The sequence below is a fragment of the Geotrypetes seraphini genome, chromosome 2, assembly GCF_902459505.1.
Source record: "Geotrypetes seraphini chromosome 2, aGeoSer1.1, whole genome shotgun sequence".
In the NCBI taxonomy this organism is placed as follows: Eukaryota; Metazoa; Chordata; class Amphibia; order Gymnophiona; family Dermophiidae; genus Geotrypetes; species Geotrypetes seraphini.
Window position 1 is genome coordinate 4,019,681 of NC_047085.1, and position 21,679 is coordinate 4,041,359.

Below are 21,679 nucleotides of genomic sequence, written 5' to 3' on the forward strand. Positions count from 1 at the left end.
CAGTGGAGTGCCGCAGGGCTCGGTCCTATTTAACTTATTCATAAGAGATATGACGCAAGGACTTAGAGGAAGGGTATCACTGTTCGCCGACGACATCAAACTTTGCAACATAGTAGGCAAAAGCTTATTACCTGATAATATGACACACGACCTACTGTTGCTGGAACAATGGTCAACTACTTGGCAGCTAGGCTTCAATGCTAAAAAATGTAAGATAATGCACCTGGGTAAGTGAAACCCGCGTAGAACTTATGTACTAAATGGTGAGACCTTGGTTAGGACCACGGCGGAACGCGACCTAGGGGTGATCATTAGTGAGGACATGAAGGTTGCCAATCAAGTGGAGAAGGCTTCCTCCAAGGCAAGACAAATGATGGGGTGTATCCGCAGAGGTTTCGTCAGCAGGAGACCTGAAGTTATGATGCCGTTGTACAGAGCCATGGTGAGGCCTCACTTGGAGTACTGTGTTCAGTTTTGGAGACCACACTACCGAAAGGACGTGTGAGGATCGAGTCGGTTCAGCGAACGGCCACCAGGACGGTCTTGGGGCTCAAGGATCTCACGTATGAAGAAAGATTTAAAAAATTGCGGCTGTACTCACTTGAGGAAAGAAGAGAATGGGGAGATATGATTGAAACATATATGTACATCATGGGACGCATCGAGTCAGAAGATGATATCTTCTGGCTCATGGGACCCTCGACCACCAGAGGGCATCCGCTGAAAATCAGGGGAGGGAAGTTTCATGGCGACTCCAGGAAGTACTTCTTCACCGAAAGAGTAGTGGATCATTGGAACAGACTCCCACTCCAGGTGATAAAGGCCAGCAGCATGATGGATTTTAAGAGAAAATGGGATACTCACGTGGGATTTTTAAGGGACTAAATTCAGGGGAGGGGATACTTGGAATGGGCAGACTTGGTGGGCTATAGCCCTTTTCTGCTGCTTTTTTCTATGTTTCTACCAGGTCAAAGGCTGCGGAGAGGTCTAGTTGTATGATCAGGATTTTCTTGCCTGTACTGAGATGTTGTCTAGCTGTGTCCATGAATGTTCCTAGTAGGGTCTCAGTGCTGTAGTTGGTTCTGAAGCCAGACTGTGGGGTGGAGTAAGTTGTGATTTTCTAGGTATGAGGTTAGGGTTTTAGCTATGAGGCCTTCCATCAGCTTGATGTACAATGGGATTGAGGCTATGGATCTGTAGTTGGATGATTGGTCCGTTGTTGCTTTGGGGTCTTTTAGTATCGGAGTTATGATGATTTTGTTGAGGTCTTTTGGGAAAAGTCCATCTGTGAGTGAAGATTGTATCCATTGTAGGAGCAGGGAGCGGAATAGTGTACTTGAGGTTTTCAATAGGTATGGGGGGCAGTGGTTAAGGTCACAGGCTGTGTGGCTGTATTTATTATATAGTTTGTTGAAGTCTGACCATTGTATGGGTGCGAAATGGGTCCAGGTTCTGTCTGCTGCAACTGATTCTTTCTCTGGGGGGGAAAATGAGGTCTCTTCTGTGTGAGTGGGAATTCCATTGAACGTGGCGCTGATGTTTGCGATCTTGCTTTTGAAGTATGTGGCTAAGAGGGTGGCTGAAGGAGGGGGGGAGTTGCTGTTGGCTAGGTAGGGTGTGGTGTCTGTGAGATCTTTTAGTAGCTGGAATAGCTTTTTTGTGTCTTGGGATCCTTCTCCTATTTGCTTTGTGTAGTATGTCTTTCTTTTTTCTTTCAGTTTTTGTTTGTATTTTTGATTCATCATTTTCCATGCTGTTTTTGTGGATTCCTGGATGCTTTTTCTCCATTTTATTTCTAGTTGTCTGCATTGCCTTTTGAGTAGGAGTAGTTCGTTGTCGAACCACTTGTCTGATTTTCTGTAGTTATTCCCTTGCTTTTCAAACCAAAGGGCCAAGCTTCCATTACACAATTTTTGTAGATCACTGGGTTAGAAAAATTACTTGATGTCCTAAAACTGTTTTGGTTTCTTATTACTTCAGCAGTCAGCACAACTGTCACACGGTAATGTCTGTGAGGGAGATTTTAGCCAGAAAACAAATAACCTTATTGGAACACCCTCCCTACTCACCTGATCTGGCCACCAATTACTTTTTCTTTACCTGAAGATAAAATAAATATTGAAAAGAAGACATTTTGATGACATTCAGTACATTGAGGATAATACGATGACAGCTCTGATGGGCATTCAAGTTTCAAGTTTATTAATTGGCTTGTTCAATCGCTTAATCGGATTTCTAAGGGATGTACAATAAAATATACATCCATAAGGAAACAAAAACACTACATACACGTAATTAATTATAATATAAACAAAAGGTAAGAGGGGATGAAATACATTTTTTATAGTAAAGAAAGAACATACAGGGAAAATACAAAAGGAAGTTGAAAAAACAAAAAAAGCAGAATAATTCACTAAAATAACACTTTATAATAAAATTTAATTAATTTGCAAATGCATCTTTAAACAGAAAGGTTTTTAATTCGCTTTTAAATTTCCCAAACACCTTCTCCTCCCGTAAAAACATGGGAAGCGCATTCCAAATCTGGGGAGCTGTACATGAGAAGATAAATTGTCTTCTTGTACTAATAATCTTTAACGAAGGAATTGATAAAAGGTTCCGTTCACTAGATCGTAAGGTTCTTTTAACTGAATATGGGATAAGTAACCTAAATAAAAATGCTAGAGTCATATTTTCTAATGTTTTGAAAATAATTGTACATAATTTATGCGTAATTCTATGAATGACTGGAAGCCAATGAGCCTTTTTAAGGAGTGGTGTCACATGATCAAATTTTTTAGATTTTGTTATTAATTTAATAGAAGCATTTTGAATAATTTGTAAGGTGGATTAGGCGCTGGTGTTGTTGCATAGCTTCCCAGATACATGTGATGGTTAGTATATCAAGCCATGAATAAACTTGAAATTTGAAGTACTTCGAAGGTGACCCTAGTGATATTCAGCAGTGAGGTACTAGCACTTTTTCTAGGATGAGATTGCAAACTTAATTATCAGATCTTGTATAAAATGTTGGCCCTGATGCAGACCATATTTTGCAAAAGCTTTTTCAAGAAGCCGAGTAATCTTGCTCATAAATTGAAAACTCTCAAATGGAATGGAAGCTTTCTACACTCGGAGCCAACGTTTTATATATCATGAAAAGATAAGTACCCTTTCTTTATTAAAACAGATGTGTGAATTTGTGGTGTTAGTATAATTTGGAGAAAGTTCCATGATTAGAAGGATTAAACAACCACTAGTATTTTTTTTTTCTCGGTCGTTCCTGTTGAAGTAGTTTATCCAGGTGTGTTTGGAAGTTCTAGATCCTTTTGTCTGCTGTGAGAAAATGTGAGAACTGTTGTTGATTCCCATGTCCTGCTAACTGCAAAAGGATCTCTCTCTCTTTAAGAACTTGAAACTCCTCCCCTTCTGCTGTGGGGCACAGCACTTTCCTCAGTTATTCCTTTCAGTTATTGTTTGTTTATTGGAAACTTCTATACTGCTACTAATTACTGGGGAGTCAATTCTGAGCAGTTTGCATGAGCTTCAGTAGTGATGTTACAATACATGAGCTTAAATATATGTGAATCTTACCTATTTATACCATCTGTATACATATAATATTGTTTCTGTATTGTCATATGCTCATCTTTCTTTGTATTATTTGTGATTCACCTTCGTGTTCCAAGGGAGGGTAGCTTGCTGTTCCTCCATGTTGCTATTCCCCCTAAATGTTTCTTTATTTGGTGCGCCAAGGAGCAGGTAAAGCCAGAGGGGGATCCCGTGCCAGTGATCCTTGCCTTTCTACAAGCTGATCTCAAAAAGGGCCTTGCAATTTGGACCCTCAAAGTGCAGATAGCCGGTAACTCCTGCATTCGGGCGGCCTTCTGTCTCTGACTTCTAACCTGGATGTCTCTCATAAGAACATAAGCAATGCCTCTGCTGGGTCAGACCTGAGGTCCATCTTGCCCAGCAGTCCTCTCACGCGGCGGCCCAACAGGTCCAGGACCTGAGCATTAATCCTCTATTTATACCCTTCTATTCCCTTTTCCAGCAGGAAAATGTCCAATCCTCTCTTAAATCCCAGTACTGTATTCTGCCCTATAACGTCCTCTGGAAGCGCGTTCCAAGTGTCCACCAAACGTTGGGTAAAGAAGAACTTCCTGGCATTCATATTGAATCTGTCCCCTTTCAACTTTTCCGAATGGCCTCTTGTTCTTTTATTTTTTGAAAGTTTGAAGAATCTGTCCCTCTCTACTCTCTCTATGCCCCTCATGATCTTACAAGTCTCTATCATATCCCCTCTAAGTCTCCTCTTCTCCAGGGAAAAGAGACCCAGTTTCTCCAATCTCTCAGCATATGAAAGGTTTCCATCCCTTTTATCAGACGTGTCGCTCTTCTCTGAACTCTCTCGAGTAACGCCATATCCTTCTTAAGGTATGGCGACCAAAACTGGACACAGTATTCCAGGTGTGGGCGCACCATCGCCCGATACAGCGGCAGGATAACTTCTTTCGTCCTGGCTGTAATACCCTTCTTGATTATACCTAGCATTCTATTCGCTCTCTTAGCGGCCGCTGCGCACTGTGCCGTCGGCTTCATTGACCTGTCCACCATTACCCCCAAGTCCCTCTCTTGGGTACTCTCATTCAATGCCATACCTCCCATCGTATAGTTGTACCTCGGGTTTCTGCTTCCCACATGCAATACTTTACATTTCTCAACGTTAAACTTCATTTGCCATTTTGTCGCCCATTCTCCTAATTTGTTCAAGTCCCTTTGCAATTCCTCACAGTCCTCTTTAGTCCGAGCTCCCCTAAATAGTTTGGTGTCATCTGCAAATTTTATTATCTCACACTTCGTCCCTATTTCTAGATCATTTATGAATATATTAAATAACAGCGGCCCGAGCACCGAGCCCTGCGGAACTCCACTCGTGACCCTCCTCCAGTCAGAGTAGTATCCCTTCAACCCTACCCTTTGTTTCCTACCTGCCAACCAGTTTCTGATCCATCTATGTACGTCTCCGTCCACCCCATGGTTCTTTAGTTTCCGGAGTAATCGTTCATGAGGCACCTTGTCAAAGGCTTTTTGGAAATCAAGGTATATGATGTCTATGGGGTCACCTCTGTCCATCTGTTTGAATCACATGGATGGGATGCAAACATACTGGGATATAATCTTTTTAGGAAGGACAGAGATGGTCATAAAGGTGGAGGAGTAGCTCTCTATGTAAAGATCAATATCCAAGCGACCGAAATGCAAGGGACCTGGGGAGAGGAAGAAGCGATATGGATTGCTCTGAAAAGAGAAGATGGAACTTCTATCTACGTGGGTGTAGTCTACAGACCTCCGACTCAATCGCAGCAAATTGATAAGGATCTGATTGTGGATATCCAAAAGTTTGGAAGGAAAGAGGAGGTTCTGCTGTTGGGAGATTTCAACCTGCCGGATGAGGACTGGAATGTTCCGTCTGCGGAATCGGAAAGAAGTAGGGAGATTGTGGATGCCTTTCAAGAGGCTCTGCTCAGACAAATGGTGACGGAACCCACAAGGGAAAAAGCGATATTGGATCTGGTCCTCACAAATGGAGAGAGTATCTCTAATGTTCGAGTGGGTGCTCACCTGGGTAGTAGCGATCATCAAACGGTTTGGTTTGATATAACGGCTAAAGTGGAGAGCGGCCGCACGATACTTAAAGTCCTAGATTTCAAACGTACGGACTTTAATGCAATGGGAAAGTACCTGAAGAAAGAGCTGTTAGGATGGGAGGACATAAGAGAAGTGGAAAGACAGTGGTCTAAGCTGAAAGGAGCGATAAAAATGGCTACGGACCTTTATGTGAAGAAAATCAATAAAAACAAGAGAAAAAGGAAGCCGATATGGTTCTCCAACCTAGTGGCTGAGAAAATAAAGGCGAAAGAGTTGGCGTTCATGAAATATAAAAAAACCCAAGAAGAGGAGAGCAGAAAGGACTACAGGGTGAAATTGAAAGAAGCCAAGAGAGAAATACGTTTGGCGAAGGCACAGGCGGAAGAACAAATGGCTAAAAATGTAAAAAAGGGAGATAAAATTTTTTTCAGATTTATTAGTGAAAGGAGGAAGATAAAAAATGGAATTGCTAGGCTAAAAGATGCTGGGAACAAATATGTGGAGAGTGATGAGGAGAAAGCAAATGTGCTAAACAAATACTTCTGTTCTGTGTTCACAGAAGAAAATCCTGGAGAAGGACCGAGATTGTCCGGCAAAGTTACACGAGAAAATGGAGTAGATTCTGCGCCGTTCACGGAGGAGGGTGTTTATGAGCAACTTGAAAAACTGAAGGTGGACAAAGCGATGGGACCAGACGGGATCCATCCCAGGATACTAAGGGAACTCAGAGAGGTTCTGGCGAGTCCTATTAAAGACTTGTTCAACAAATCTCTGGAGACGGGAGTGATTCCTGGGGATTGGAGGAGAGCAGATGTGGTCCCTATTCATAAAAGTGGTCACAAGGATGAAGCAGGAAACTACAGGCCGGTGAGCCTCACTTCAGTTGTTGGAAAAATAATGGAAGTGTTGCTGAAAGAAAGGATAGTATATTTTCTTGAATCTAATGGGTTACAGGATCCGAGGCAACATGGCTTTACAAAAGGTAAATCGTGCCAAACGAACCTGATTGAATTTTTTGATTGGGTGACCAGAGAGCTGGATCGAGGACATATGCTAGATGTAATTTACTTGGATTTCAGCAAAGCCTTTGATACAGTTCCTCATAAGAGGCTGTTGAACAAACTTGAAGGGCTGAAGTTAGGACCCAAAGTGGTGAACTGGGTCAGAAACTGGCTGTTGGACAGACGCCAGAGGGTGGTGGTTAATGGAAGTCGCTCGAAGGAAGGAAAGGTGACTAGTGGAGTCCCTCAGGGTTCGGTGCTGGGGCCAATCCTGTTCAATATGTATGTAAGTGACATTGCTGAAGGGTTAGAAGGAAAAGTGTGCCTTTTTGCAGATGATACCAAGATTTGTAACAGAGTAGACACCGTAGAGGGAGTGGAAAATATGAAAAAGGATCTGCAAAAGTTAGAGGAATGGTCTAATGCCTGGCAACTAAAATTCAATGCAAAGAAATGCAGAGTAATGCATTTGGGGATTAATAATAGGAAGGAACCGTATATGCTGGGAGGAGAGAAGCTGATATGCACGGACGGGGAGAGGGACCTTGGGGTGATAGTGTCCGAAGATCTAAAGGCGAAAAAACAGTGTGACAAGGCAGTGGCTGCTGCCAGAAGGATTCTGGGGTGTATAAAGAGAGGCGTAGTCAGTAGAAGGAAGAAGGTGTTGATGCCCCTGTACAGGTCATTGGTGAGGCCCCACTTGGAGTATTGTGTTCAGTTTTGGAGACCGTATCTGGCGAAAGACGTAAGAAGACTTGAGGCGGTCCAGAGGAGGGCGACGAAAATGATAGGAGGCTTGCGCCAGAAGACGTATGAGGAGAGACTGGAAGCCCTGAATATGTATACCCTAGAGGAAAGGAGAGACAGGGGAGATATGATTCAGACGTTCAAATACTTAAAGGGTATTAACGTAGAACAAAATCTTTTCCAGAGAAAGGAAAATGGTAAAACCAGAGGACATAATTTGAGGTTGAGGGGTGGTAGATTCAGGGGCAATGTTAGGAAATTCTACTTTACGGAGAGGGTGGTGGATGCCTGGAATGCGCTCCCGAGAGAGGTGGTGGAGAGTAAAACTGTGACTGAGTTCAAAGAAGCGTGGGATGAACACAGAAGATTTAGAATCAGAAAATAATATTAAAGATTGAACTAGGCCAGTTACTGGGCAGACTTGTACGGTCTGTGTCTGTGCATGGCCATTTGGAGGAGGATGGGCAGGGGAGGGCTTCAATGGCTGGGAGGGTGTAGATGGGCTGGAGTAAGTCTTAACAGAGATTTCGGCAGTTGGAACCCAAGCACAGTACCGGGAAAAGCTTTGGATTCTCGCCCAGAAATAGCTAAGAAAAAAAAAAAAAAAAAATTTAAATTGAATCAGGTTGGGCAGACTGGATGGACCATTCGGGTCTTTATCTGCCGTCATCTACTATGTTACTATGTAATTCCTTCGAAGAAGTGTAGTAAGTTGGTTAGGCACAATCTCCCCCTGCAGAAACCATGTTGGCTGGTTATCAGAAGTTTGTTTCTTTCCAAGTGATCATCGATGTTTTCTTTTATCAGTGCTTCCGCCATTTTTCCGGGAACCGAGGTCAGACTCACCGGTCTGTAGTTTCCCAGGTCACCTCTTGATCCCTTTTTAAAGATGGGCGTGGTGATGGCCGTCTTCCAATCCTCCGGGATCACGCCTGTTTTCAGGGATAGATTGCATATCTGCTGCAGTAGTTCTGCTATCTCCTCCTTTAGTTCTTTCAGAACCCTTGGATGGATTCCGTCCAGACCTGGAGATTTGTCAATTTTTAGTTTATCTGCCTGCGCACATCTTCAAGGCTCACTTCCATGAATGTTAATTTTTCTGCTTGATTTCCATTGAAGAATTGCTCAGGTTCCGGTATGTTGGTTGTGTCTTCGTTTGTAAATACAGACGAAAAGAACATGTTCAGTCTTTCCGCGACTTCTTTCTCCTCCTTCACTACTCCCTTCCTGACTCCATCATTCAGCGGTCCCACCTCCTCCCTAGCTGGCTGTTTCCCTTTAACATATCTGAAGAACGGTTTGAAATTTCGAGTCTCCCTGGCTAACTTCTCTTCATACTCTCTTTTGGCTTTTCGAACCACACGGTGACATTCTTTTTGATACTTCCTGTGCTCTATCCAGTTTCCTTCAGTTTTGTCCTTTTTCCATCTCCTGAATGAATTTTTCTTATTACTTATCGCTTCCTTCACTATTTTAGTCATCCATATCGGGTCCTTTATTCGACTCTTTTTGCTCCCCTTTCTGAATCTGGGGATGTACAGATTTTGCGCCTCACTCACCGTGTCCTTGAAAAAAGACCAGGCATGTTCTACTATCCTCCATTTCTTGGAAGTGTTCCTAAGTTTCTTCCTTACCATTTTCCTCATTGCTTCATAGTTTCCTTTTCTGAAGTTGAAAGTTGTCGCCATGGTTCTCTTTCCTTTTGGTATTTCTGCTTCAACCTTGAACTTGATCATGTTATGGTCACTGTTTCCCAACGGTCCCACCATTTCCACTTCCTTTGCAGGTCCCATTAACCCATTTAGGATTAGATCCAAAGTGGCATTTCCTCTCGTCGGTTCTCTAACAAGCTGCTCCATGAAGCAATCTTGTGTAGCCTCCAGGAATTCTGTTTCCCTAGCGCATTTTGAGTTTCCAAGACTCCAGTCTATCCCGGGGTAGTTGAAGTCTCCCATAATAACTGTGCAACCGTTTTTGCATTCTTGTTTCATCTCGGCTTCCATTTCCTTATCGATATCTCCGGTTTGCCCAGGTGGACAATAGTATAGGCCCATTTTTATTTCATGTCCCTTTCTACCTGGTATTTTAACCCATAGCGATTCCAGCTTGAAGGGGACTGTCAGCTTGAAGGGGACTCCAGCTTGAAGGGGACTCTCTGTTTTGAAGGGGACTGTCAGGCTGAAACCCCCTTTGTGCAGACCTTTCTTTTTTGGGATCTTAATGTGGTCTTGAAGGACCTCTTTTGGGGCTACCCTTCTAGACCTTATGGTCAAGACAGTGTTTTTGGTGCCATAGTATTGGTGAGAAGAATCTTAGAATTGCAGGACCTCTCCTGCAGGGAACCATTTCTTCGTTTCACAGAATCTGGTGTTTCACTGCACACAGTTCCTTCCATGTAAATCAGGAACTTTGTCTGCCTGTCTTTCAGCCTATGGGTTTGGCCAAGCTAGATGTTTACTCAGACAGACACAAAACACAAAATAAACGTACTAAGAACGAACAGGAAAGTGGGGAAAACTACAATATGGGAGAAAAGTAAAAGGACTAAGAGGATCAATGAGAAAAGAATAGTAGGATCTTTTCTTATATTTCAGAGGAGTTCGATTGCTTTGGTACCAACTGAGAAGGGAGCTGTTCTCCACTGCAGAAGGGGAGGAGTTTCAAGTTCTTAAACAAAGATCCTTCTGCAGTTCGTAGGAAATGGAATTCAACAGCTACAGTTCAGACTTCTGTGTATCCTAACAGAACCCAGATTAATGAGGTAAGAACCTAATCTGTCGTTTTGTTGTTTTTTCCCACCCCACCCCACTGGAAACATTTTTTCAGGCATTCAAGATAGATCTTAAAACATACCTCCTCTTGGACGCTTTTGTCAATTTAATCTAATCCTAATGTAATACTTCACATTGGTTCTATTGTCAGAGCCAAGTAATACACAACTTCTGTCCAGTTTCTCATTTTCAACTGATTTGTAATTTTCCATTGCTTTTTTACTCTTTCTGTCTGTGTGCGTTTTTAACTGGGGGGGGGGGGGTTGTGTTATAAACAGCTGAGAAAGAGCTGCCACAGGTGATATTATCAAGTACTGAAAAAACTATAAAATGTAACATGAGTTAGTTGTGGAGAGAGATTTTTCACAAGTCAATTAAACATAGAAACATGACGGCAGATAAAGTCCACATGGCCCATCTAGTATGCTTATCCGCAGTAATCATTATCTCTTTCTCTCTCCGAGAGATCCCACGTGCCTATCCCAGGCCCTTTTGAATTCAGATACAGTCTCTGTCTCCACCACCTTTTCTGGGAGACTATTCCACACATCTACCACCCTTTCTATAAAAAAGTATTTCTTTAGATTACTCCGGAGCCTATCACCTCTTAACTTCATCCTGTGCCCTCTCATTGCAAAGTTTCCTTTCAGGTGAAAGAGACTCAACTCATGCACATTTATATTACGTAGGTATTTAAACGTCGCTATCATATCTCCCCTCTCCCACCTTTCCTCCAAAGTATACAGATTGAGATCTTTAAGACTGTCCTTATACACCTTATGATGAAGACCACACACCATTTTAGTAACCTTCCTCTGGACAGACGTCATCCTTTTTATATCTTTTTGAAGGTGGGGCCTCCAGAATTGTACACAATATTCTAAATGAGGTCTCACCAAAGTCTTATACAGGGGCATCAATATCTCCTTTTTCCTACTAGCCATACCTCTCCCTATCAATCTAGCATCCTTCTAGCTTTTGCCGTCACCTTTTCAACCAGTTTGGCCACCTTAAGATGATCACATACAATCACACCCAAGTCCCGCTCTTCTGTCATGCACATAATTTATATCTGCAGGTGGGTAATAGATTAATTGTTGTCCTATAGCAAGTCATTAGCAAACAATATATACTTACTGTAAATATCTTGAAAGTAGATTAGGCATCCCCTCAGCTTAAATAGTCCTTCTGGGAGACTTTAGCCCATCAGTGGGAGGTGATGTGCTTTGAGAAAGAGAGGGGTAATCCCACTGTCACCCCAGCTATGAGGAGCCCTCTCATTAGAACTTACGCTACTTGGGAAAGGTCCTCATGGTGGTGGGCAGGGAGGTGGGTGTTTGGGTGGCAATAGAAGAGGTACTTTGCATGATTTATCTTTAATGTGCACTCAGTAATGTTTGTGGGTTTGCTGCTGGGCCCAGATATAGCTCTGTATATTTGAGCTTGTTGGAAATAGGTGGCTGTTGAAAATGTTTGTAGATCTGTGTCCCATGGTTGTAGCAGTGGCGGCCTTGACAGCATTGCCCAAAGTTTTTCTCATAGCAGGCCACAGACCTTTCTTCTGTTGGACCGAATGGTTGGGCCCTTCTGGGAGCTGTCTGTCTGTAAATTAATGTCTGTCTCTCTGTCTGTCTCTTCCTCTCTCAGATACAGGATCTGCTCTCACTGCAGGAACAGAAATCAGCAGAAAATGAGAACAGTTCAAAAGATACTGGTAAGACATTAAAATTGATTGTGATTAGAGGTTTGTGTGTCTGGTAAGAAATCTGGTTCTCAGGTGTTAGCTTTCGAAGTTTCAATTTAGTGGATTAATGGGGGTGACATTTCAAAAGCAGACATAAAATCAGTGGAATTTTGGAAATTGATTTCTGGGCTTCTGGTTTTCCTCCTTGAGGAATAAAAGGAGGTTCAGGGGTCTCGTGGGTGCAGGTGAGATTCTGATGTGCATTAATCAGGAGAGAGACTTTGAAGTGATATTTCTGATAATCTCAAGGTAGCAACAAGGCAGTGGCCAGAACGAAGGGAAGCTGGGAGGGCATAGGGAAAGCTTGTATAGATAATGCCCTTTAAAAGACATTGGTGAGACTGCCTCTCAAACATTGTGTCTGATTCTGAAGGCAGTATTTTCAGGTGGCTGTGGCTCTGAAAACCTTGGCTAAGGAAGGGGAGGAGAGATGGTCACTTTCATGTACCTCAAAAAAGGGAAATTTATACAGCTGTTGAACAATAGACCTAATATTAGGATATCAGTACTAGGTGTGCACAGTAGACAGCCCTTCTTCTTGAAGCATCTAATAAATATGCAAAACATGTTGGAGTTAGAATTTTGCATTAAAAAGTGGACCTATTATCAACGAGCAAAGCCTCTAGAAGCTGTCCTTATATGAAGAGCAGAGTGAGGTGTGGCTGCAAAAGACTGCAGTGCATGTGAAAGAGGGTTAGGGTTGCCCTGAACCTTGCATATTCATCTGTTCTTCTACAATCCCCTTTTATTCCAGGACCAGTGGGTTTATGCATCCCTTGCCACCAGGCACTGTAGGATGCCTCAGATGATCGAAGTTTTAACTCCTCTCTCTAATAGCATAACCTGGAGCATGCCCCTTGGACACCAGTCTTGCTTTCCTAAAGGCCAGCCTGTAGGAGCTTATTTCTTCTGCTTGTGTTTCTTTTGATAGTTTTCAGTATTTAGCATTTCCTTCCTGGGTTTGCTCTCGTGCTGTGGACGTTCCCTGCAGGAACATCCTTGCAGCAGGAGGTTGCAGACTGTTGGAGAACGTCTGCTTCTGTAGGGGTTCCCTGCTCTGCAGTAAGCTCCCTGTGCAGCCTGCAAGTTAGATTGGGCTCCAGGATCGGGAGTTAGCTCACCCCAGGTTCGTCCACTAGTGGGTGTAGCACAGGCTGAGTGCTTCTGTGGAGGCGCGACTGGGATTGGAGCCGGATTGCATGCCTCCGCCAGGTGGTTGCACGACATATCAGAGGGTGGTGGAGGTCACCAGCTGTGGTGGTCGGGCTAGTGGGGCAGTCAGAAGACTTGAAATCTGGCTTTCCAGTTTCTTGAGGCTTTAGATCTCCCTACTTATGCTGTTCGAGCAGTGCCTGCATTTTGTCCCATTCAGCACAATGGAACAATGAGTAACAGACTGACAGCCTGTTTTACAATTTTGGGGGGGTCTTAGAAAGGGGGTTTTGGGTGGTTTCCCTGCATGCCTTACCCCTTCCCACCTCTAAAATCTCCAAATTGCCGTTTTTGTTTTTTTAGAGATTCCTGTTTTTTCCTGGACTATTTTTATGCAAAATCGGCACCTGCAGTGGCTATCTTGGATTTTTCCTGATTTTAATAAAACTATTTTTCATAGCTAGAAGCGTCGTTTTTACTCCAAAACTTCACAGATGGCCTCCTCAGGTCGGGATGAGAAGGATTCATGCCTTGTTTGCGGTAAATGGCTGTCGGATGTGCAGTCATGTTCCATGTGCGCTGCGGCCCACAAGGGGAGTGAAGTTTGCACGGATGCGGTGCCTTCCATCTCCAGGGAGACCCTGCTTGAGTCTTCTGCCCCAATTTCTACAAAAATCGCGCCTGGGGACTCTCGGAAGAGTGCTGGTGGCATATCGGCGAACGCGAGATTCCAGAGAAAAGCCTCATAAGTCTTCCAAGCATTCTAAGTCTGAGGTACACAAGGCAGCTCTCACCGCGGGAGACCTTTTTCCTCCAGAATTTATGAATATGCTCTATCAGGTATTCTTAGTTAAGTCCATGCCTATGGTCACCCCACTGACATATGGGCCATTCGTGAGAGCTATGCCTCTGCTGGATCTGGGTCTTTTGCTTTGTTCCCTGACGGGGACCCTGGAGCAGAAAATGGTGATGCCCGCGATTGTGTCAGGCACTCTTTCAATCCCTCTGCTTTCACGGGAAGGTTTGGCAGCGTCCGCAGATATGTCAGTCCTGGCAGAGCTCCATGAACAGGATCCATGTGGGTCCCGGGACCTGGCTGACGATCCCACGGTACGCAGGTTCTACAATCCTGCTTGTTTGGAGGACCTCATTATGGAATTCTCTACAGGAATTAAAGCTGCAGCCAGATCAGCCAGTCCAGGCGAAAATTTCTCATGAGTGATCAGAGTTTGCTAACTGCCTCCTTTCCTGATAACCCTGATGTGGTTCATATCCTGGCGGAGATTTGGGATAACCTGGAGGGCCCCATGAAATGCGCTCAGGCCATGGCTAGGCTTTACCCCATGGCAGTCGGTTTTACCAAGTGCTTTGCTTAGTTGAAGGTGGATTCAGCTGTGGCTCAGGTCACCAAGCATACTTCCCTCCCTACTGATGGAGGGGTGGTTCTGAAGGATGTTCAGGCATGTGGATTTCATTCTTAAACGCCTGTTTGATTCGGCTGCAGCCAGTGTCAAGGCGGCGACAGCCTCTTCCTTCATTACTTGGGCATGCCACTCCAAACTACGCCATGACCCTGATACTGTGGAGCTGCATGATTTAGATTTTCTCTGGCTGACGCCTTATAAGATATATTGAAAGTTTTCACCAACCTGGGCGCTTATTCAGTGTCCACCCAGAGGATTCTGTGTATCAGGCAGTGGTCTGGGGACTCCTCTTCTAAGGCCACCTTGAGCTAGTTGCCCTTTAAGAATCATCTTCTGTTCGGCCAGGGTCTGGATGACCTTATGGCGAGCGTACAAGACCGCAAACCCAAGGCTTTGCAAGTGAACAGGTTCCATCCCACCAGGAGTCCGGGGCGTTCTAATTTTCGTTCGTTTCGACATCCTCACCGGTACTTCAGAGCCCCCTCTTCAGGACAGAAGTACCCTTCTTCTAGGCTGTGCTTCGGGGTATCTGGCCATCAGCAGTCCTTAAACAGATGTCCAACAGCTTCCCCTAGGAAACAGTTCTGACCCTAGGCCTCTCTCCCATGCACTGGGGGCGGCTGTCGGCCTTCCTGGAGGAATGGGAGGTTCTCCGTGACGGGCTCAAATTGGAGTTTCTCTGTCCGAGTACTCTCTGGATTCCCCTGCAAGCCACCCCGGGAAAGCGCTTCAGGTGCAGGTCATGGTCCACAGACTGTTAGATCTTGCAGCAATTGAGCCCGTGCCAGAGGGCGACTTGAGCTCAGAGAGATACTTGATATACTTCATCGTTCCAAAGAAAGGCTCTGAAGATTGGAGACCGATTCTGGATCTCAAAGAGGTCAATGCGGCGCTGAAGGTGCCACGCTTCCGCATGGAGACGGTTCGTTCTGTCATTGCTTTGGTAGCGTCGGGGGAGTTTCTGGCTTCCCTGGACCTCATGGAGGCATATCTCCATATCCCTATCTTTCTGGAGCACAGAAAGTTTCTGCGGTTTGACATCCTAGAGCAGCACTTCCAGTTTGCGGCTCTTCCCTTTGGTAGTGGCAGCGCATCTCCACTCACTAGGTGTCCTGGTCCATCCATATCTGGATGACTGGCTAATCAGGGCTCCCTTTCTGGCTGAGGGGATCCAGGTGGTGCAGCAGGTAGTTACTTGTTGCAGAGTCTGGGCTGGGTGATCAACCTTCGAAAGAGTCATTTGGAGCCCAACCAGGATTTGGAGTACCTGAGGGTCCAATTTCGCATGGGACAGAACAAAGTTTTCCTCTCTGTGTCCCATCAGGAGAAGATTTGAAGTGTCCTCAGGGACCTTCTGGCCATTCCGACCCCGACGGCCTGGCAGTATCTCTAGATCCTGGGGCTCATGGTGGTGATGATCAATGTAGGTCCGTGGCCCGAGCACGATTGTGTCCTCTTCAGGAGGCTGTGTTGTCCCGCTGGAATCCGCAGTGAGAACCATTGCTTGCCCTGGACAGCAGTGGCGCGCAGCAGCATGGAATTGTTGTGTCCCCTATCGCTGGCCAGGGGTCTTCCACTCTGGATCTTGGATTGGGTTACTGTGTACGGGGCACGAGTCCCTCTGGCTGGGGGGCCGTCTATCTGTTCCGGTGCAGGGCCGGTGGTCGATCAATCGCCTGGAACTGAGGATGATTCGGCTGGTCCTCATGCATTTCCAGGCCCTTCTCCGTCATAGAGCTGTCCGAGTATTTTCAGACAATGCCACGGTAGTGGCTTACGTCAATTCTCAGGAGGGCACGAGTCTGCCTGAGCATGGAGGCTCGATTGCTCTTTTGCTGGGTGGAAAGATACCTGGTAGCGCTGTCCGCAGCTCACATGACAGGTGCCCCCAGGAGGGTCGTCTTTATGCCTTCCTGCCATGGCCCATGATAAGGCATCTGTTGCGTCGAGTAGCAGAGCACACGGGCTGATGATCCTGGTGGCTCCTGACTGGCTCCTTTGGAATCAAGGATTGCGGTTGCCTTGTCACACTTGTCTCCTTACGCAAAGGTTGATCCCTCTGCAGGATCTGGACCACTTTGGTCTTACGGCATGGCTCTTGAGTATGCAGCCTAGACGGCCCAGGGCTATTCTACTGCAGTGATAGCCACGTTGTTTCACAGCAAACAGAAGTCTACAGTGGTGGCCTATGCTAAAGCTTGGTGGTTCTAACAAGTTTATTGTACCAGTCGACAGGAGGATCCTTCTTCTCCCTCAGTTCCTCGGGTGCTGGTTTCTGCAGGGATGGCCTATAAAAGGTCCTTACAGTGGCTTCTGTAAGGATTCAGATTGTAGGTGTGTCCTGCCTGGAATGTATTGCCTGGAGGGGCTTCTTGGCAGTTCATCTGGACATGGTCCATTTTCTACAGGGCACAATTCGTCTGAAACTTCCTTTGTGCCTTCCTTGTCTGATGTGGAATATGAATCTGGTGCTCCACTCCCTGGCTTGCCCACCTTATGAGCCTCTGGAGCAAGCATCCTTGATGGATCTCACCATCAAGATGGTATTCCTCATGGCTGTCACATTGGCTCATAGAGTTTCGGAGCTTCAAGCTCTTTCTTCTTGGGATCCTTTCTTGCGTATTACGGACACTGCAGTTCTTTTGCGTATGGTTCCTTCCTTCCTTCTGAAAGTGGTTTCTGTCTTCCATGTGAATCAGGAAGTCCACCTTCCGATGTTTGTTCCTTCCAATTCAAAGACCCAGGTCCCGGTGCTGTGGTCCCTGGATGTATGCAAGTTTTTGCTGCGTATTTGGAGGTTACCAACGAGTTTCGTGTCTCGTACCACCTGTTTGTCCTGATGGGTCCTGCACGCAGGGGCAGGCCTGCCTCTAAGGCTACCATTTTGAGATGGATTTGAGTGGCCGTTTCTGCAGCTTATGTAGCAAAGGAAAGAAGCCCCCCCTCAGGGTGCAGACTCATTCTACTAGAAGGGTTTCCTCCTGGGCTGAGTCATCGGCAGTGTTTTCAGATGAGATTTGTAGGGCTGCTACGTGGTCCTCCTTACACACTTTCACCAAGTTTTACAGGATTGATGTAGCGGCAAAGCAGGATGCTGCTTTTGGTGCTTCGGTGCTGGCAGCGAGCTCATCAGTCCACCCTGATGTTTTCGGGACTGCTCTGTTATGTCCCACTGGTCCTGGAATGAAAGGAGATTGTGGAAGAACAAAAGATTAGGTTCTTACCTTTTCTAATCTTCCTTGTAAATCCTCCCTTTATTCATGGAACCTGCCCTATGTATGTCTGATTCGCTGATTGTCTGCCTTGAAGTACTGGTAAGCTGAATTTAAGTTTCAGACCAGCCTTTATATGCGTGCCATCTGACTGGAACTAGCACTAAATTTTTATTTTTTTTATGGGGGGGTTCCTAGTTAAGCGCCCCCTTCTGACAGTGCAGGCTGTGTCTCCCTATAGCACTATTTTATCGTTCAGGTTTCTACTGTTTCATAACTTGTTTTCTCGTGTTCATTGTTGCAGTTTTATATATGTTAATATGAGCAGAATTGATTTGTCTGGTGGGGAGTTCCTTCTCTCTCTTGTTTGTTATGTTCTGCAGATGTTCCTGGCTTCTTTAAGACTGACTGGTGTCCAAGGGGCTTGCTCCAGATTATGCCATCAGAGGGAGGAGTTAAGACTTAAATCATCTGAGGCTTCCTACAGTGCCTGGCGACAAGGGATGCATAAACCCACTGGTCCCGGAATAAAGGGAGAATTTACAAGAAAGAAGATTAGCAAAGGTAACCTAATCTTTCATTGTTTCTTGCAGGGAAGCAGCTGGTTCATTACACAGCACAGCCTTTATTCCTGGTGGACTCGAGCACTGTAGATGTGGGCAGTGGCGACTTGCCTATTTTCTTTGAGCTTGGTGAAGCCCCCTATTTCACAGACGGAGATGAGTACTCAGATGACCCTACCATCTCATTGCTCACAGGGGCTGAGCAAACCAAAGCCAGGGACCCCACTGTTTCCTAAGCCTACAGCACGTGGAAACTGAAACAGACGCTGGTTGTGTACAAAATTCCAGGCACTTTGCCTGCCTCTAGTTCACTGCTACTTCTCCACAACAGCCGCTGCCGAGGACTTTTGTTTGTGTGTGTTTGAGATGTTTGGAATCAGATGTGCTTAGGGTTGTAGCGGCTCCTCCTGCAGATGGTTTAGCAGGAGGTGGCCACAGATGCGGAGGAGGAGGACCTTGTTACTTTGAAGCTCGCTTCCAGCAGAAAGGACAGGACCTCTGCTGAGGAAGAAGGAGTAATGCTTTTGTCCCTGCAGTGAGATGAAGGAGCGAGTACACAGCCTTGTGACGGAGCTCTGATAGCTTGCTCACGCCTCCTATGCTTTTGATGCAGTATAGGAAGAGTTGGCTGATGTGGAGCTGTTTTGGGAAAAGTGCTGCATGTCTTTGCTCTTTGGCTCTGCATGGTTCTTCATCAGAGACCCACCTCTGCCACGTCTCCACCTGCTTCTGCATTCAACTTTCACCCTTTCTGCTCTTTTTGGCCCTGTCTCTTGTTTTGCTTAGCAGTCAGTACTTGTACATTTGACACTTTAAATTGTTAATAGTGAAAATTGTATTTTTTGATTTTTATGTAAGGGAAAGACCCTTTTTTCTCTACATATAGATATATATATACCATATATAATTATATAGAACAGTGTATAAAATTCCAGCTTTCTGTGGTGGAGAGTTTATTTTTGTAAGATGTTTGCTGAAGAGAAGGGCAGAGGGCTCCACAAGCTGTTCTTTTCCCTCAGCCATGTTGTGAGGATTGCTTTAGCTCTGGCAGGCCTCTGTATATTTAGTCTTGTTTGGATCATCCATTGGGCTGGGGCTGGATTTCAGGATATACTGGCTGTCTTCTGTGATCCTGCCCCATGTCTGGGTCTCAGACATTTCCCTACCTAGCACTCGTGCATTTGTATGAGTGTGAAAGGGTTTCAGAATAGCACCTAACTTATTGCCTTGACTTTCTTATCAACTGTCTTGGTTCTGGTTTTTAGGGAGAAAGTACAAGCGAATATCGGGATAGAGTCAAGTGCCAGATTTCCTAGATGTACGTCTATAGTATCTTAAAGCCTTGCAGTACTCTGTGAAATGAGGAGACACACACTGTTAATCCATTAGCCAGGACTCAGGTTCTCATTCCCGTGGGTCTGGTGGGTGCCAAACCGAGAAATCTGAGGATTTGGGTTTTTTAATGATTACTTAGCACTAGATAGAGAAACCACTGAGGTGGATGCCTAGAAGAAAGCAGAGCTTTCTCCTCCCCAGAGCAGAAGGAGCATGATTGATCCCAGAGAGGTCCAGAGACACTGTTGAAATGGGTCTTTAGTCAGGTGCTTAAGAGAGAATCTCTGCACCTTTTACCACAGCAAAGGCTCCATTGTAACATTAATTTGTTATCCGTATGACATGTGCTTTGTATATTTAGCCAAAATCACCAGCCAAAGGTTAGAATCAGAACAGTTACTTCTGGTGCACCGTGATCCCTGGAAACAGGTCAAGTCACCAGTTAAAATCTGATCATATAGGCCATGTTTCATATATCAGTAGTGGGGGAATTTCTGGTGTGAAGAGGGAATGGCATGGGAGGAAAGGTCACAGTGTTGGCCAAAGGAGGAGTCGGAGCTTCGGCCAGAGAAAGAGGGTAGAGTTCAGACAATTGACCAAGAATTGATCAGGAGGAAGCAGAGAAGGCCTGGGGTTGGTCAGAACATAAGCGAAAGATTTCCTACTAGGATGGGAGGTTGGCAAAATGAGGATAGAGTCTGAGCACCAGATGAATTGATAGAGGGATGTACTAAGATATAGGTGAAGAGAAGTGAGAGGGGGGCTGGACTGGCATGAATTGGTTGAAGAGGCTTTAGCTAATGATGAGTGGGGAGAGTTTAAAAGCAGGCTGCAGGGGGATTTGAGTGGATGATGAGGTGACAGGGCACGCACTTAGGCAATAGAATTTAATTGTGGGGGAAGTTGCTTAGCACTCTTGCTGGAACATTTACTGTATGTGTGAACACTAGTATAACAAAATAGTGCTATTTCAGCCAGTCAGATCATTTGAGTAACTTAAGATGCCCGTATTGCTGAGACCTTATTCCGTGCAACGAGTTGCAGTGTTTCCGTTGTGGTAGGTTAATACAAGGTTGGCAATAGCACCGAAGCAGACAATGAATGTGTTTAAAAAGTAGGGCGGCCTTGATGTGATGCCCTATGATTTTCTAATCATATAACTCACTGTTTGCTGTTTTCACCACAGAGCTGATTAGATTGGCTTCTGATGATGAATTGCAGTTTGCTTCTAGTGTTTCCTGGGCTGGAGGTGCAGTGACCTGGTTTGCTTTTAATTCTTCATGCACTGATGGACTCTGCTATTTTTCTCTTTCTGGCTTGCTAATTCCCGCACTTCCCATCTTCTTACCACAATGCTTGGCTTCCCTGTGTTTCGTTTCCAGCAGTAAGAGCACACACGCAGTTCTTGCACTGAGCAGTGGCAAGCAGGTGCCCTCTCCTCCCCCTGCAGGTCTTCACTGACGCAGACAACTGCAGTTAGGGTGGTTCGTACTTGCCAGCACTTACTGGCTTCCCTTCTCCTGTTTGTACTAAGAGCTAAAATGCTCCTGAAATGTTGTACATTTGATACGTTGTATTTGTTGCTGTTTTATGCATAATAAAATAAGCTATAAGTTTAAAAAAAAGCACTGTCACGCTGTTCACTGTTAAGTTCCCTGCATAAATTAGAACATAGTAGATGACAAATAAGACTTGTATGGTCCATCCAACTTGCCCAACAAGATAAACATAGCGTAAAGTATGATACGATGCAACATAGGCAGACTTCATCTTAGTAACATAGTAAATGACAGTCTGCCCAATGATTAAATTGTCTTTTTTTCTTTGATATTTCTGGGCCATACACTGTAGAAGTTTGTCTGGTATTGTCCAACTGCTGGAGTTGCCATCAAAGCTCATTTTAGCCTATCCAAACCTTCTCGTCAATTGCAGGATACATACCATAAAAGTCTGCCCAGCACCGTCCTCATATTCCAAATTGCTGGGACAGATAGGGAAAATGCGTGAGTACCTGATTGTAAAAACTGCTTAGATAATCTTGATAGGCGGTATATAAACACCTAAGAAACTTGAACTTG

At 45.0% G+C, this 21,679-nt stretch overlaps 1 protein-coding gene across 4 annotated transcripts in view; it reads left to right on the forward strand.

Annotated features, from left to right (window-relative positions):
* The window catches only part of HSF1 (heat shock transcription factor 1), a 260,811-nt gene extending 239,585 nt beyond the window's left edge, over nucleotides 1-21,226 (forward strand). For all 4 annotated transcript variants that reach the window (XM_033934485.1, XM_033934483.1, XM_033934484.1 and 1 more), the window contains 2 exons: nucleotides 11,819-11,885; nucleotides 18,297-21,226. In XM_033934485.1, coding sequence (XP_033790376.1) covers nucleotides 11,819-11,885; nucleotides 18,297-18,502 — 273 coding nt within the window. In that variant the 3' untranslated portion in view covers nucleotides 18,503-21,226. The remainder of the gene's footprint in view (nucleotides 1-11,818; nucleotides 11,886-18,296) is intronic.
* The last annotated feature ends 453 nt before the right edge of the window (nucleotides 21,227-21,679 follow it).